Source organism: Sus scrofa, chromosome 12 (assembly GCF_000003025.6).
Source record: "Sus scrofa isolate TJ Tabasco breed Duroc chromosome 12, Sscrofa11.1, whole genome shotgun sequence".
NCBI classification, from domain to species: domain Eukaryota; kingdom Metazoa; phylum Chordata; class Mammalia; order Artiodactyla; family Suidae; genus Sus; species Sus scrofa.
The window spans coordinates 27,457,315-27,471,882 of NC_010454.4; the positions used below are offsets into that span (position 1 = coordinate 27,457,315).

Consider the following 14,568-nt stretch of genomic DNA (forward strand, 5'->3'; position numbering starts at 1 on the left):
AATTCATTTTGTTTTACTTTGGTACTTGTTATGGTAATGGTGTTAAAAAATTTAATAGCCCAAAGGCAGAAAAGTGAATACACTATCCGTATAATAGCAAAACAGGAGTTCTGGTTGTGGCGCAGTGGAAACGGATCTGACATTGCCGTGAGCTGCGGTGTAAGCTGACAGCTGTAGCTCTGATTCCACCCCCTAGCCTGGGAACATCCATATGCCACGGGTGCAGCCCTAAAAAGCAAAAATCAATCAATCAAAACTAAAAAAGCTATAAAGAGCAACAAATAATAGCAAAACAGATACCAATCAGATTTTTGAAAGGTAAAGCGAACGTGACTGTGCTTGCATTCTGTAAAAAAAAAGTTCTTTAAAAAATTGCTTAATATGGGAATTACCACCGTGTTTCAATGGTTACCGAACCTGACTAGGATCCATGAGGATGTGGGTTCGACCCCTGGCCTCGCTCAGTGGGTTAAGGATCCGTTGTTGCTATGAGCTGTGGTGTAGCTTGCAGACACGGCTTGGATCTGATGTTTTTGTGACTGTGGCGTAGGCCAACGGCTACAGTTTTGATTCATCCCCTAGCCTGGGAACCTCTATATGTCGTGGGTGCGGCCCTAAAAAGACACAAAAAAATTGCTTAATATAATAAAATGGAAGATATTAATACCAACATGCATTAATTGTTAAGACATGGAAAAGGATAACCCCCCACATTTCATTAAAGGTGCAGTACCCACAATAAAAGGTTGATTAAAACAGTATCTTATTATATGATGATCAGATGGCTAAATGAATGAGAAAAGAATTACTGTGCTTCAAGACCAAACATGTTCCATTCAAACAGATGTTTTTTGGTTTTTTTTAAATGTAAGAAAGGTAAATTGAGACAAGCTGAGATTCTAAAACACATCCTGAAACTATGCGCATTTATTAACAATAACAAGTTCTGGATTATACTTCTACTCATGCTAAAATATGGAAACAATGTGCTTAAAAAAAAGTAACTCAAGATAAAGGTGAAACATTCACTCAGATGTGGAATGTTTTAATGCAAGGTTTCACTGTTTTCATGGAATCTAAAATAAAGCCTGTTTGGTAACTTCATGCTAATCATTTCTCCTTTATAAGCCTTGTTCTCAATGAATGATGGATAAAATAAAATAGATTGTGGCTGATGTCAATTTCTACAAAAATGCATTTTCTTGGCTCTGTTTTTAAAAGGAAGGCACTCTGCTGACTCTTATCACTAACGTTTCAGAAGATAAGCCAACGGAAATCACATTTTCCTAGTTAGAAGTCCATAGATAATAAATTTTTTCAATAGCTACACAAACTTCAGCTTTCAGATAGTCAAGACAGCAACACACTCCCTACAAAGTTTCACCAGAGTAAAATCGCACTTAAGTCCCACAGGACATGCCCCCTGATCAAGACACACACACGACAGACACTCGTGGAAAGGAAGTCCCTTAGGCCTTCTGGTTGCCATCCTGTACGTCTACTTCAAGTTCCTGGGTTTCGCCAATCCTAAAAGTCAAGTTCTCTTACAAAACATGACACACACCTTCAAAATCAGTCTAATGCATGAGAAAACACATCTAAAATCCAACAGAAATTCAGAGCTCACAGTACCTATAATTAATTAGGTTACAGAAGACTTTCCTAATAATACATACATACAAAAAGAAAAAAGTTAAAAAGACAAATAGGAGTTCACGTCATGGGGCAGTGGAAATGACCCGATTAGGAACCATAAGGTTGAGGGTTCGATCCCTGGCCTGGCTCAGTGGGTTAAGGATCCAGCATTGCTGTGAGCTGTGGTGTAGGGTGAAGCAGCTCAGATCTGATGTTGCTATGTCTGTGGAGTAGGCCGGCAGCTGTAGCTGCAACTGGACCCCTAGCCTGGGAACCTCCATATGCCACAGGTGTGGCCCTAAAAAGCAAAATAAAAATAAATAAATAAATACAAATAAAAAGAAATAATAGAAGCTGAAACGCTCCTTCGATAGACTTTGAATGCATTTCTATTAAAGAGCAAATAAACTTGGATTTGCAGTCCTAATCTACTTTTTTATACAAAGAGGTATATATAGTGATTTTATCTAGATATAAAGATGAGCGTGATCTTCAGAGAAACAGACTAGGAAGGATCAAGATCACCTAACACACTGTTTAATAAGGCAAAAGCTAAAGAACACATCTTAATACTCGAAAAAATGGCTGATGACAACTTCAGATGCAAAAATACTAGCAAACAGAGCAATGAGAAGAAAACAGAGCTGGGTATTAAGTCCCATCAGCATTTTCAACATAGAGAAGGCATTTTAAAGAATGCCAGTCAGATTAAAAAATTAATGTAAAAGCAATAGTTAGGATACGGCAGAATACAGGCCACAGCAGATACAACTTTGGCTTTGAAGCTATGTGATCTGTACTCATCTCTAAGACTCACCAAACGTTAACTGAAGCCTTTCTGATATTCTATGATAACATGTTTGTTCTTAGCAATTACAAAGGGCAGTCTTTCTTACACTCTACCAGCTTGGCCTAACCAATTCAACTAAATGTCACTTACTTAAATCACTGTACCTACATAAGCACGAAATTACACAAATAAATTTTGCTCAAATTCAACACCCAAATTATACTGATAATGTATTTCCAAGTCCATGCTATTCAACTAAAATTGTGGTAAATGTTACTACCAGAACCAAAATTACAAAGGAACACAAAACACATTATTTCTACTGAATGAGATGCTATGGAATGCTAAGAACAAAGCCTCATTTCTGGATCTGATTAATCGGATTGATCCCTCATGGCCTATTTCTCCTCCAGGTCAAGTAACATAGAATTCTACAATGGAAGATGTTCAACTATTTTAATGAGACCATGAAATAGTATAAGCTGTCTCGCAATTTCATAAACTGAAATTACAGCTCTATCTGAATTTGAAGCTCAGAAGTGGCTTATAACAAAATAAAAGTCTTTCCCTGATGATTCATCTTAGTGAAGTGACTATCAAGAACTAGTGAAAATGAAATTTTCAGTTGAAAGAAAAAGAAAAATTTAATGAGCCAGCATCTGTCACGCCAGACCATGCCTTCTCTCCCCCGCCTTCGCTCCCCCGACCCGAACCCAGACCTTGACCCTCTGCAGTACCTGAGGTGCTGATGGGACTAATTACCTGTTTTGAGGCTGGGACTGAACTCTCGGCTAGTGCGGGGAGGTGGGAAGGCCTCCGAGGCTGTCTGTGCTGGAAGGGTTCGATATGGAGGAGGAGTCAACTCTTCGTCACCAGAGAAGCTCCTCCGCAGCCCACCTGTCATGGGTAGGCTCGACAAACTGACAGGCTTCTTCCCACTTGGCATCTTCCTCTCTAAATATCAAGTCAAACTAAAGTAAGCTTTTACTTACATGTGTGGTAAGAAAAGTGCATCATAACTAGGAAAGGCTGCATTGCATAGGGTACTCTGAAAAGAGAGCCAACTATGCAAGGTTTGCATTTCTAAAACCAAGGGGTGGGTGGGCATGTATGTGTGCGTGCGTGGGCTGCGGAATGGATGACAGGTGATTATTTCTAGTCTCTGCAAGTCCAAATCCTGGATCCTGACTCTCCATTGAAAACAAAAGAAAGCAAAATGAACTATAGAGAGCACTGAGTGTGAAGAATTAGCTGGCTAATTGGGAAAATTTTAATTTGAGGGGACTGAAAATCCACTAGAAGAGAGAGGGTTTAAAAACCCTACTTGCAGGCCAAAGTCAGTGGCTGCCCATGTAAGACAAACACTGTCCTTCAGAGAGAAATCAAACAATTTAATAAATGTATTTGACACGTGGCAGGACTTTACTGATATGAAATGTACTTCTCTAACTTTCGGTTTATAATCCACTCTTTCAGGAAAGTCATAATTCTTAATCTGAAAAGCAGTTCTAAAGTTTAAACATTTGTTGACTGCATGTTTGTAAGCAATCTAATTTCTTCTAAAACACTTTTCATTAGAGTTTCATAAGCACACAAAAACCTTCGAAGACTTACACAATGCTTTCACCACCAACAAATAATAATCTAAGCTCTGCGAATATTGAATAAACAAGCATTCTGCATTAATAGGTTGAAAGCTGAAGGATACTTACATAGCTTTGTGACTATAAATTACATGTTTTCTTTAAGAGTGTTTTTTTTTTTTTTTTTCTTACAAATGACCCAGGCAGGATCAATTAGAAATTATGCTTTGCAAAATTAGGACTAAAAAGATAAATACAAGTCAGACAGTATTCCTATGTAAAATGATCTGGAAACCAAGCTCCTATGAGTACACATTTAATTCTCAACTGCCAAACCAAAATCATTTGCAGCAATCATGTAGACAAGAGTCTAATGTACCACACACTTGGAGATAAAAATGCCAGGAGAGTTTCTACCTTTCTACTACTTACAAAAGCCCCTGAAGATGGTACAGAAATTAGTGTTGATTTTCCTGCTCTAGAATTATTAAACCTTGAGGAAAAAAAGGCTTTTCAGATTGGATAGATGACTTGCATACAATGATCCTCTTGACAGAACGTAACTCTTATTTCTCAACAGCACTGGTTAATAGTTATCCCCTCATGCTATAAAGCATGTTCATACACAGCTAATCAAAAGACAAGCTAGGACAATGAAGCCAATCTATTTCTGTAAAAAGTAAGCCCTACCAAAAGAATATACTGACGGATGATTTTAGGTACAGTAAGACCAAAGATGAAACAACAGAACCAGAATATAATAATCTGTAGACAACCTTAAAACCAAATAGGTTTTGTAGCCTGTCTGACATAAATCTGCATACAATGGATGACTTAAGTTCTTGGACCCCCCAATTCTTTCTTATTTTGGTAAATAAAGTTTTGTGTGAAAAGGTTGTAATAAACTACTTGCTGCCGAGTAATGTGAAAAAAAAATTAAAGGAGCAAAGAGTACCCTTACAAGAAGACTGCCTCTTCATGCACACAGAACTACAATTCCTTATCCTTAATTCCAAAAATTCAAAGTTTTTTCGGCACAACTTTGGCGACAAAACCAGACCTTACTTGGTATACTATTTATAACCTTTATTTAGCCCATTAAATGTAACTATTTATGCATATTTTGCTTTGGGAAATGCTGCAGAGCCTACAAGGGATGTTACATAATATATGCTACAAACAATGTACTTCTTTTCTAAAATCCAAATAATTCTAAATTTCAAAACACATCTGGCCTAAGGATTTCTAATAAGGGACTGTGGGTCCACAGTTCTTTTTTATGTCCAAAGGACAATTTAAAGGCATTGGAGATGATGTCATAATATTAAGAGCTACTAAAAGTTAAAGGACACATCATATTGTAGCTATATCCAGTTTTTCAGCTAATCCTGAAATCTAGTACTGTTATCACTAAAAACTAGGATAATGATATTACCACTTTATTAATTTCACATTTCTTCCCATGTCCCTAGCCCATTCATTCAAAATCATTACACCCCATAAGCCACAAACCCAGTAAGAGTTACACCAACTGAGGTATGCGATCTGTGCATACAATGCTCAGAAATTAGATCTAAAAAACATACATCACACAGTTACTAAGTAATAAAAAATGTTCTGAAATTCCACACATTATGGAAAGAAAATCCTGATATCTCAAAGTCTTATCAAATAAAATGTGAAAAGACAGGCCAAAGCGGCCTGTACTACTCAGCCTTAGAGAAAGCTTAGTGATCAAACATGGTAAGCAGCTGGGTGGCAAAACAATTCTGGGACTGTAGGAGGCTTATGTCTATAATATGAAAGAGAGGGTTAGGGGCCTGATGGTTATCACTACTGTGAGGCTGATATGGGTTTTTTATGCGGAGGAAACCAAAGAACCACTGCACTGGCTGCTAGAAGTTAGGTTTCTCACTGAAGAAATTATAAACAAACATTTATGATCAAAAAGATAAGGGCTGGATTTTCCTTGTGGCACAGATGGTTAAGGATCCAGTGCTGTCACTGCAGTGGTTCAGGTTATTGCTGTGGTTCAGGTTCAATCAACTTCCATATGCCACAGGGGATCCTTGAACATAGGGCAAGTTAGTTGGAAAAATCTGTTTTAATTTTAATCCTCGAATGTACTTTTTACTTAAAAAAAAAACTTTAAATAAAAATAACCATATCTCAGAGCAAAATATTCCACAAGTTTCATGAAGAAAAAAAATCTGTGGCTTCCTATGTTGGGGGAAAAAAGATTAAAAAAAAAAAAAAAATCAGAGTTAGGGCTGCACCTGTGGCATATGGAGGTTCCCAGGCTAGGGGTTGAATCAGAGCTGGAGCTGCTGGCCTACACCACAGCCACAGCAACACAAGATGCGAGCAACGTCTGTGACCTACACCACAGCTCACGACAACGCCAGATCCTTAACTCCCTGAGCGAGGCCAGGGATTGAACCGACATCTTCAAGGATACTAGTTGGGTTCTTAACCCACTGAGTCATCATGGGAAGTCCCAAGAAAAATTTTTTTTGGCCACACCGATGGCATGTAGAAGTTCCTGGGCCAGGGGCTGAACCTGCCGCACAGGAGCATTCTGAGAAAACTTTTCTTAGGTCTGATTTTGTTAGCTATCACCTTGAATTTCTCAAAAGCATCATTCTAGAAAGAGTTTTCATTTATAAGGATGGGTTTATTAATCTCCAAGTCTATTGTAAGCATCTGCTTTTAAAGTTGTAAAACTCTTAAAGATTTAAAAAAGATTAATTTTCAGAAGGTTTACATGTTACTTCAAGAATTGTCCACAGACTCTATTCTTTACCACATATTAAATATTATGGTAATAATTTCCCCTATCAAAGGTAAGTGTTTCTCATTACTGAAAAGGTTTGCCTTTTATAGCATACTGCACCTTTAAGCATAATACAGAATGCACAGTTATCTGCTCTCAAAAAGGGTATCGTTTCTGTGCAAGAATATTTAAGACCCCAACTGGTTAACAAGTTACAAAGTGTATATAAACACCACATGGTGACCCACTTTTCTTATGTCCTTTGTATTGCTGGGACTTAGCCTTTTTCTTCTGCTTTGATGAACCTGATTGGCTTTCTCTTGATGCTGAAAAATAAAAGGGAAAATTGGTACCAGACAACTCCTTACAAATCTAGATACAACTTAGTTCACCAAGAACATTACGCTTATAAAAGTATACAATGTTTTAAAAATAAGGGTACTTTTTCCTGCAAAACCATGAACTTCAATACCAGAGAGATTCCACTACTTATTCAATAAGTCCTTCAAATACACCAATAACATAAAATTTATTAGCCTGTAATTTTAAACTCATTAAAATAAGTACAGTTTAATTTGGTGAGTGCTCTTGATGTTGTGTTTCTATAGTCATTATGTAACTGACTACTGAGTTCACACTGCCATGGAACACATGGTCTGATTCTGTGATATTGTCGTTGAGTCTTAAGATCTTACCTGGCAACCAATCAGACTTAGGTATATTCTTGTCCTGTGAGCTCACAAGATGATTTATGTGAGATAGTCCTCCGAGAACTGCTGATTTTTACAAAAGGACACCTTTTCTGTATACCAACTTACACTGTGATGCTGGAGGCTGTAGCTGATATCCAGTTAATTGACACCACCCTACAGGATAGAGGTCAGGGGACTCACAGTCTACCCACTGATCATATTCTTCTTCCCATCCATCAAAATGTATCCTCAAGAGACGATGAATAATTCGAGTTACTGTGGCTACACATATTAATCGTGGCTCCATGAGATCTACTGCTTCTAATTTCATTCCTACACGAAATCCGTGATTGGGAACATCCTAACGTGGAGAAGCAAAACATTAACACTGGTGAAAAGAAGAATGTATAATCCGCCATTACTAAGGAAGAAAAAAAAAGAACACAACCAATTGACAATTTAGACCAAAAAATCTGAAATAATTCTTTAATTATTGAAACATATGAGGCTGAAGCATATTAAGCACTACTTAGGAAATGTATTCATTCCTATTTTATTCAGATTAAAAATAAAACAAAATCTGGAAACAACCTTAAAGTCCTATGTAAAGAAAATACTTAGCATTGTTTTACTATTATATGTTCATATTAATCTTAGGAATTCTAGCATAAGGCAAAGACATTCTGACCAACACTGATTTGCATTTGTGAGGCATCATTTAAAATTTACCTTATTAAACAGTTTTACTGGTGCTGCAATGGAGCCAGTTTCCCTGAGGTAGTCAAACCATTTAAAAGGAAGTTTTGTGTAACCTGAAAAACACAACTAGTTTAACTAGCAGTTCTTTTAAAATGAGCATATATTAAAATGCAGATGTAAAGTAATTTAGTATACACTACAATCACAGATTTTGTTATATGACAAGCTCTCTGTTATATGAATCGTGCTCTGATGCTGTAGAGTTTGATAGTTCCTCCTTGTTATATGGATTTTCCTCTTTTCTAGACAGAAACAAGTACCCACTTATTCTAATGCCAAAGTGACTCTCCCCTCCTCACTCTGTAAGAACTACAGACTTCTGCTTTTTCAATCCTAGGATTAGAAGAGCCTAACATTTAACACTTTTCAGTAATATTTTTCTTTCTTTGTAAGAAAGAAAACAGGCTGGGCAAATACTTTTTCTTTTTTTAATAGTCCACTCTTTTGGCTTTTCTCCATTTCTTAAAGAGAAAAAAACCTAAGGCTCAGATACTGAAATTAGGAAAGTCATTGGTTAAACCATAAGAGCTATTTAAGCATATACCTGCTTTTAAAAAGTCACATGGTAATCCAAAGATGAAAACTTGCTTTTCCTCAAAAGCTAAAGTTTTTTTTTTTTTTTTTAAGGGCCACACCCACAGCATATGGAGCTTCCCAGGCTAGGGGTTTAATCAGAGCTACAGCTGCTGGTCTACACCACAGCCACAGCAACTTGGGATCTGAGCCACGCCTGCGACCCACACCACAGCTCACAGCAACACCAGATCCTTAATCCACTAAGTGAGGCCAGGGATTGAACCTGAAACGTCATGGTTCCTAGTAAGACTTGTTTCTACTGTGCCACAACGGAACAGCCTAAAGTATCTATTTTTTTTTTAGGGGCCGCACCCACAGCATATAGAGGTTCGCAGGCTAGGGGTCTAATCAGAGCTGTAGCCACCAGTCTATGCCAGAGCCACAGCAACGCCAGATCCAAGCCACAACTGCGACCTACACAACAGCTCATGGCAATGCCAGATCCTTAACTCACCGATCGAGGCCAGGGATAGAACCTGCAACCTCATGGTTCCTAGTTGGATTTGTTTTCGCTGCGCCACAACAGGGACTCCTAAAGTATGTACTTTTTTTTTTTTTGTCTTTTGTCTTTTGTTGTTGTTGCTATCTCTTGGGCCGCTTCCGAGGCATATGGAGATTCCCAGGCTAGGGGTTGAATCGGAGCTGTAGCCACCGGCCTACGCCAGAGCCACAGCAACTCGGGATCCGAGCCGCGTCTGCAACCTACACCACAGCTCACGGCAACGCCGGATCGTTAACCCACTGAGCAAGGGCAGGGACCGAACCCGCGACCTCATGGTTCCTAGTCGGATTCGTTAACCACTGCGCCACGACGGGAACTCCCTAAAGTATGTATTTTTTAAAAAAAGTTTATGTGTACAACAGACTTTGGAGCCTAAATCACCATCTCAACAGGGCTTGAGAATATTATTTCATATTATAAAATGTATAGATGCTCAGAAAAAGATTCTATACCAATTATACCAATTATTAAAGCTAGTTAGGATACAGTTCGTTATGTTTTCAGAGCACCCAACAGATCTTGTGTGTGTTTATATATATATATACACATATACTCTTATTTTCATACAGCAGGAAATCTAGAGCTGTGGTAAATGTTAACAGGTACCATGTAAAAAGCAAGGATGAAAACTCAGTGTATATATTAGGAAGAAGTACCTCTGGGTGGAGTAAGTTCAATCATGTTAATTTCACAGAAACCAACAGGGAAAATAGAAGGGGAGGTTGCATGATAACAGAACCAGTCAGAACCATCTGCTGCTTCTGAGCCATCGATCCCAATCATCAGGAATCCATCAGCCAGCACCTTTTAAATGAAAAAAATTCCAAGTATTTAATATTAGTATCACTAACCAAAAAGGAAAAATCTATTACATAAAGATCTCTTAAAAGTTAAAAATGCTTCTTCACTGAATTTTGTTAAATAACTGGAATTGTAATGAAAAAAATCTGTGTACATTTTAGAGTGTACCAGAAACTAAAGCATGGCTGCACAGAAGTGATTTCAGAAGTCTAGGGAGAACAGTGTCTCTGTCAATGGCTAAGGCTGTCTGCTGTTTATAATTTAAGTACCTAGTCTCGGCTAAGCTTTAAATTTTACTCAGAAATAACTTATTTCCTTGTGATTTATCACATAAAGGTGTTTTCCCAAACTTTTTCTACCTTCCTCAAGCTCTAACTTTACCTGTCTCATGCTCTGGATAATCGTGCTCCACTATGACAAAAACTATGTGAGGGCCTCTCAAGTCCTTCCTTTAGCCACTCAGATTGTTGTAATAGTGGTCCTTTCTTTGCCCCTCAAGACAAACTTATCCATCTTGTCCTATCATTATTGGTACCTTGCTCCTAAAACACCATCTCTTATGCTCTGTTGTCGCCCCATTCCCATTACAGGAAATATCTTTTATTTTGGGAGTTCCTGTTGTGGTGCAGTGTTAAGTATCCAGCATTGCCACAGCTGTGGCACAGGATGCAGCCGAGGCTCAGATTTGATCCTTTGTCTGTGAACTTCCATATGTCACAGGTGGAGCTTGAAAAAAAAAAAAAAAAACAAAAAACTTAAACCATTCACACTTACAGAACAGGTATAAGAATAGTACAATGAACTCCTTTATACTCTTCACCCAGAGACCAAATTCAAGTTGTATACAGTGTAACTCGTTGCAGTCTGCCATCTGTCCTTACCCTTTTCAGCTACTAAATTCACCAACTACTTCCTAGTTTGTCAAATCCAGTGCCTTTCCTCCCAACACTTTGGCCTCCCTGCAGCTATCCCATAACATACTGTTCTCAAAAAAGAAAAAATTTTTTTTGTCTTTTTAGGGCCGCACCCCTGGCATATGGAAGTTTCTAGGCCAGGAGTCGAATCGGAGCTACAGCTGCTGACCTAAGCCACAGCCATAGCCACTCGGGATTTGAGCTGTGTCTACACACAGCTCACAGCAACATCAGATCCTTAACCCACTGAGAGAGGCCAGGGATTGAACCCGAGTGCTCATGTATACTAGTCGGATTCGTTACCGCTAAGCCACAAAGGGAACACCTCAATTTTTTGAAACATTTTCTCCCAGACTCTCATTATAGTATACCCATCCACCTTTTCACTTCTCTGTTCATTCCTTTCACACTGTTTTGGTGGCTACTCTTTCACCTCACATCCTTATTTCTGATTTTACTCCTTTTCTTTTAGTCCACACCCAATGCTTCAACGAGTGACTTTTATGCCAACAATTCCTCAAGTTTTTTTTTTTTTTTTGTCTTTTTACGGCCACACCCGAAGCATATGGAGGTTCCCAGGCTAGGGGCTGAATTGGAGCTGTAGCCACCGGTCTACGCCAGAGAGCCGCAGCAATGCAGGCTCCAAGCCACATTTGCAACCTATACCACAGCTCATGACGGATCCTTAACCCACTGAGCGAGGCCAGGGATTGAACCCATGTCCTCTTGGATGCTAGCTGGGTTTGTTAACTGCTGAGCCACGACGGGAACTCCAATTCCTCAAGTTTTATGATGAGTTTGTCACTTTTTCAGTGTCCCAGGCCTGTACTTGACCTGCATGCTGAACATACTGAGAGTTAGTACAGGGCACCAACCCAACAATGCCTTCTCCTGCTCCTTTCACAGGCAATCAATCATGGGGTCCCTAATGCTCTCCCCAAACATTCAGTCCCTTTATCCTTGCCATTAACTCTCTCTCCACTATGTTGTTTGATACCACGGCTTTCAGCCTTCCTCTATGGACATTTCCCCTCTTACCCAGTTAAACTTCCTTTTGGTATGAGCAGAAAACCTTTACCAACTTATCCTGTTCACTAAAGAAAGCTCAGACATGGAGTTCCCATCGTGGCGCAGTGGTTAACAAATCCGACTAGGAACCATGAGGTTGCAGGTTTGGTCCTTGGCCTTGCTCAGTGGGTTGAGGATCTGGCGTTGCTGTGGGCTGTGGTGTAGGTCGCAGATGTGGCTTGGATCCTGTGTTGCTGTGGCTCTAGCGGCTACAGCTCCAATTAGACCCCTAGCCTGGGAACCTCCATATGCTGCAGGAGCGGCCCTAGAAAAGGCAAAAAGACAAAAAAAAAAAAAAAAAAAAAAAAAAAAAAAAAAAAAAAAGAAAAAGAAAAGAAAAAGAAGAAAAGAAAGCTCAGATAGCCAGATTAAGCATTACAAAACTGCACAATCTAATTCCACATCATCTTTTGCCTCTGCCTGCAAGTTCCTTTCTCCTAGTTATTTCGACCATAATGGATATGTACACTAACTTTCCCTTTAACTGTAACAGTTCTAAGACCTCTGGATACGAGGTCTTAGATTCACATGAGATTCTTTACTCCCTTTCTAAATAAGCTGACTAGATCAAAGACTAGTATCTAATCTTCAGAGGGCCAAGCCAAAAGCTGGGCTCAGTGTAGATTTTCTCTGAGGAATCAGAATTAACAGACACAGAGACTGCAGTCAAGTCATGCGCTGGAACTGGACTGCAAGGCTATGTGGTACAGACAGAGCTAGGGGCTATCACAGGTGGCTTGAGCGAGCAGGACACCGATTGAGGCAGAGTGAAAGAACAGTGGCAGAGATGAAGAGCAGCGAAAGAACAAAGGGGACCCTAAAAAGTGGAGAGAAGCACCAATTTTATGCCTTTCCAGGTCTCATCCCTGTGTCCTTGCACATCTGTGGGAGTGCCACTGCACCCTTAGTACCTTTCCTAGAGCTCATTTGAGTGGGTTTCTGTTCCTTAGAAACAAAAAGCCTGGCCCAGAATATTCAAAGCAACTTGTTTTTTTTTTTTATTTTATTTTCTTGCTTTTTAGGGCTGTGGCATATGGAGGTTTGCAGGCTAGGGGTTGAATTGGAGTTACAGCTGTTGGCCTACACCACAGCCACAGCAACACCATATCTGAGATTCGTCTGCGACCTACACCACAGCTCATGGCAAAACTGGATCCTTAACCCACTGAGCAAGGCCAGGGATTGAACCCACAACCTCATGGTTCCTGGTCGGATTTGTTTCCACTATGCCACGACAGGAACTCCTCAAATCAACTAGTTTGGTTTTGTGTGAAACACTCCCCATTGCCTAAGCATGGCCTGTACATTCCAGTCCTGATGCTACTGTACATATTCTCTTTCCAGGGCACAGTTTCCTCCTGCATCTCTGCTTGGCCCATCCCCCCGCCCCAATTACTCAAGACGATTCAGATGCCCTCTCTTCCATAAAGCTTTCCTTGATTCCTCCAACCTCTTCTTTATCTGATTTCCAACAGTACTTGTGCCTTTCTAAAATCATAGTTGACCTTAGGTGTTAACTTACTTTTATATGCCTCATCTTGTTCTATAAGAATCCAAACCAAACCCAGCATGGCAAGAATTCATTAAGTATTTTCTTCTCCTTTTTTTTTTGTTCTTTTTTTAGGGCTGCACGCAAGGCACATGGAGGTTCCTAGGCTAGGGGTTGAATTGGAGCTATAGCTGCCAGCCTACAGCACAGCCACAGCAACACCAGATTCAAATCTACACCAAAGTTCATGGCGATGCTAGATCCTTAACCCACTGAGCAAGGCCAGGGATCGAACCTGCAACCTCATGGTTCCTAGTTGGATTCATTTCCGCTGCGCCATGGTGGGAACTCCGAGATCTATGTTTTAAATAGTACCAGGTGGTTCTGATCCCTCGTCAGGTGAAGAGACCAGGAGGCAGTCTGGTCTAGCTATGTGACCTTGAACACAAGTAAGTGCATGTGACGTGGCTGCTATCATAACTGTTTTAAATTCTTTCGGCTTTAAAGCCAGCTATAACGGAAAAAATAAAAATTATAAAAAGAATTCAATTCTTTCGGCTTAAGGTCTCCCCCCCAAGCTCCTCCCCCCCACAGCAGGCAGAAGTTCCTGGGCCAGGGATTCAACCTGAGTCACAGCAGTGAAACACTGGATACTTAACCTGCTGCGAAGCAAAGGAACTCTACTGACTTAAGGCTTTAAATTATGTTGAAATGCAAATCACAATTTAATTATATCTTTATGTAAATGGATGTTGGATCAACAGATTTTTTTTTTTTTTTTTTTGGTCTTTTTAGGGCCGCTTGAGGCATATGGAAGTTCCCAGGCTAGGGGTCCAATTGGAGCTGCAGCTGCTGGCCCATGCCACAGCAACGCTGGATCTAAGCTGCGTCTCTGCAACCTACGCCACAGCTTGTGGCAACATAGAATCCTTAACTCACTGAGTGAGGCCAGGGATTGAACCTGTATCCTCATGGATACTAGTCGG

The 14,568-nt window shown here is 39.8% G+C and overlaps 1 protein-coding gene across 41 annotated transcripts in view; it reads right to left on the reverse strand.

The window, feature by feature from the left end:
• MBTD1 (mbt domain containing 1) overlaps positions 1–14,568 on the reverse strand; it is a 75,604-nt gene that overhangs the window by 6,506 nt on the left and 54,530 nt on the right. For 26 of the 41 annotated variants that reach the window (XM_013981062.2, XM_021067235.1, XM_021067220.1 and 23 more), the window contains 5 exons: positions 9,967–10,114; positions 8,203–8,285; positions 7,600–7,834; positions 7,030–7,107; positions 3,188–3,379 (listed from right to left, as the gene is read on the reverse strand). In XM_013981062.2, coding sequence (XP_013836516.1) covers positions 3,188–3,379; positions 7,030–7,107; positions 7,600–7,834; positions 8,203–8,285; positions 9,967–10,114 — 736 coding nt within the window. Of the gene's footprint in view, positions 1–3,187; positions 3,380–7,029; positions 7,835–8,202; positions 8,286–9,966; positions 10,115–14,568 lie in introns of those variants that run through there. The other 15 variants (XM_021067227.1, XM_021067229.1, XM_021067232.1 and 12 more) reach the window with 3 other exon arrangements.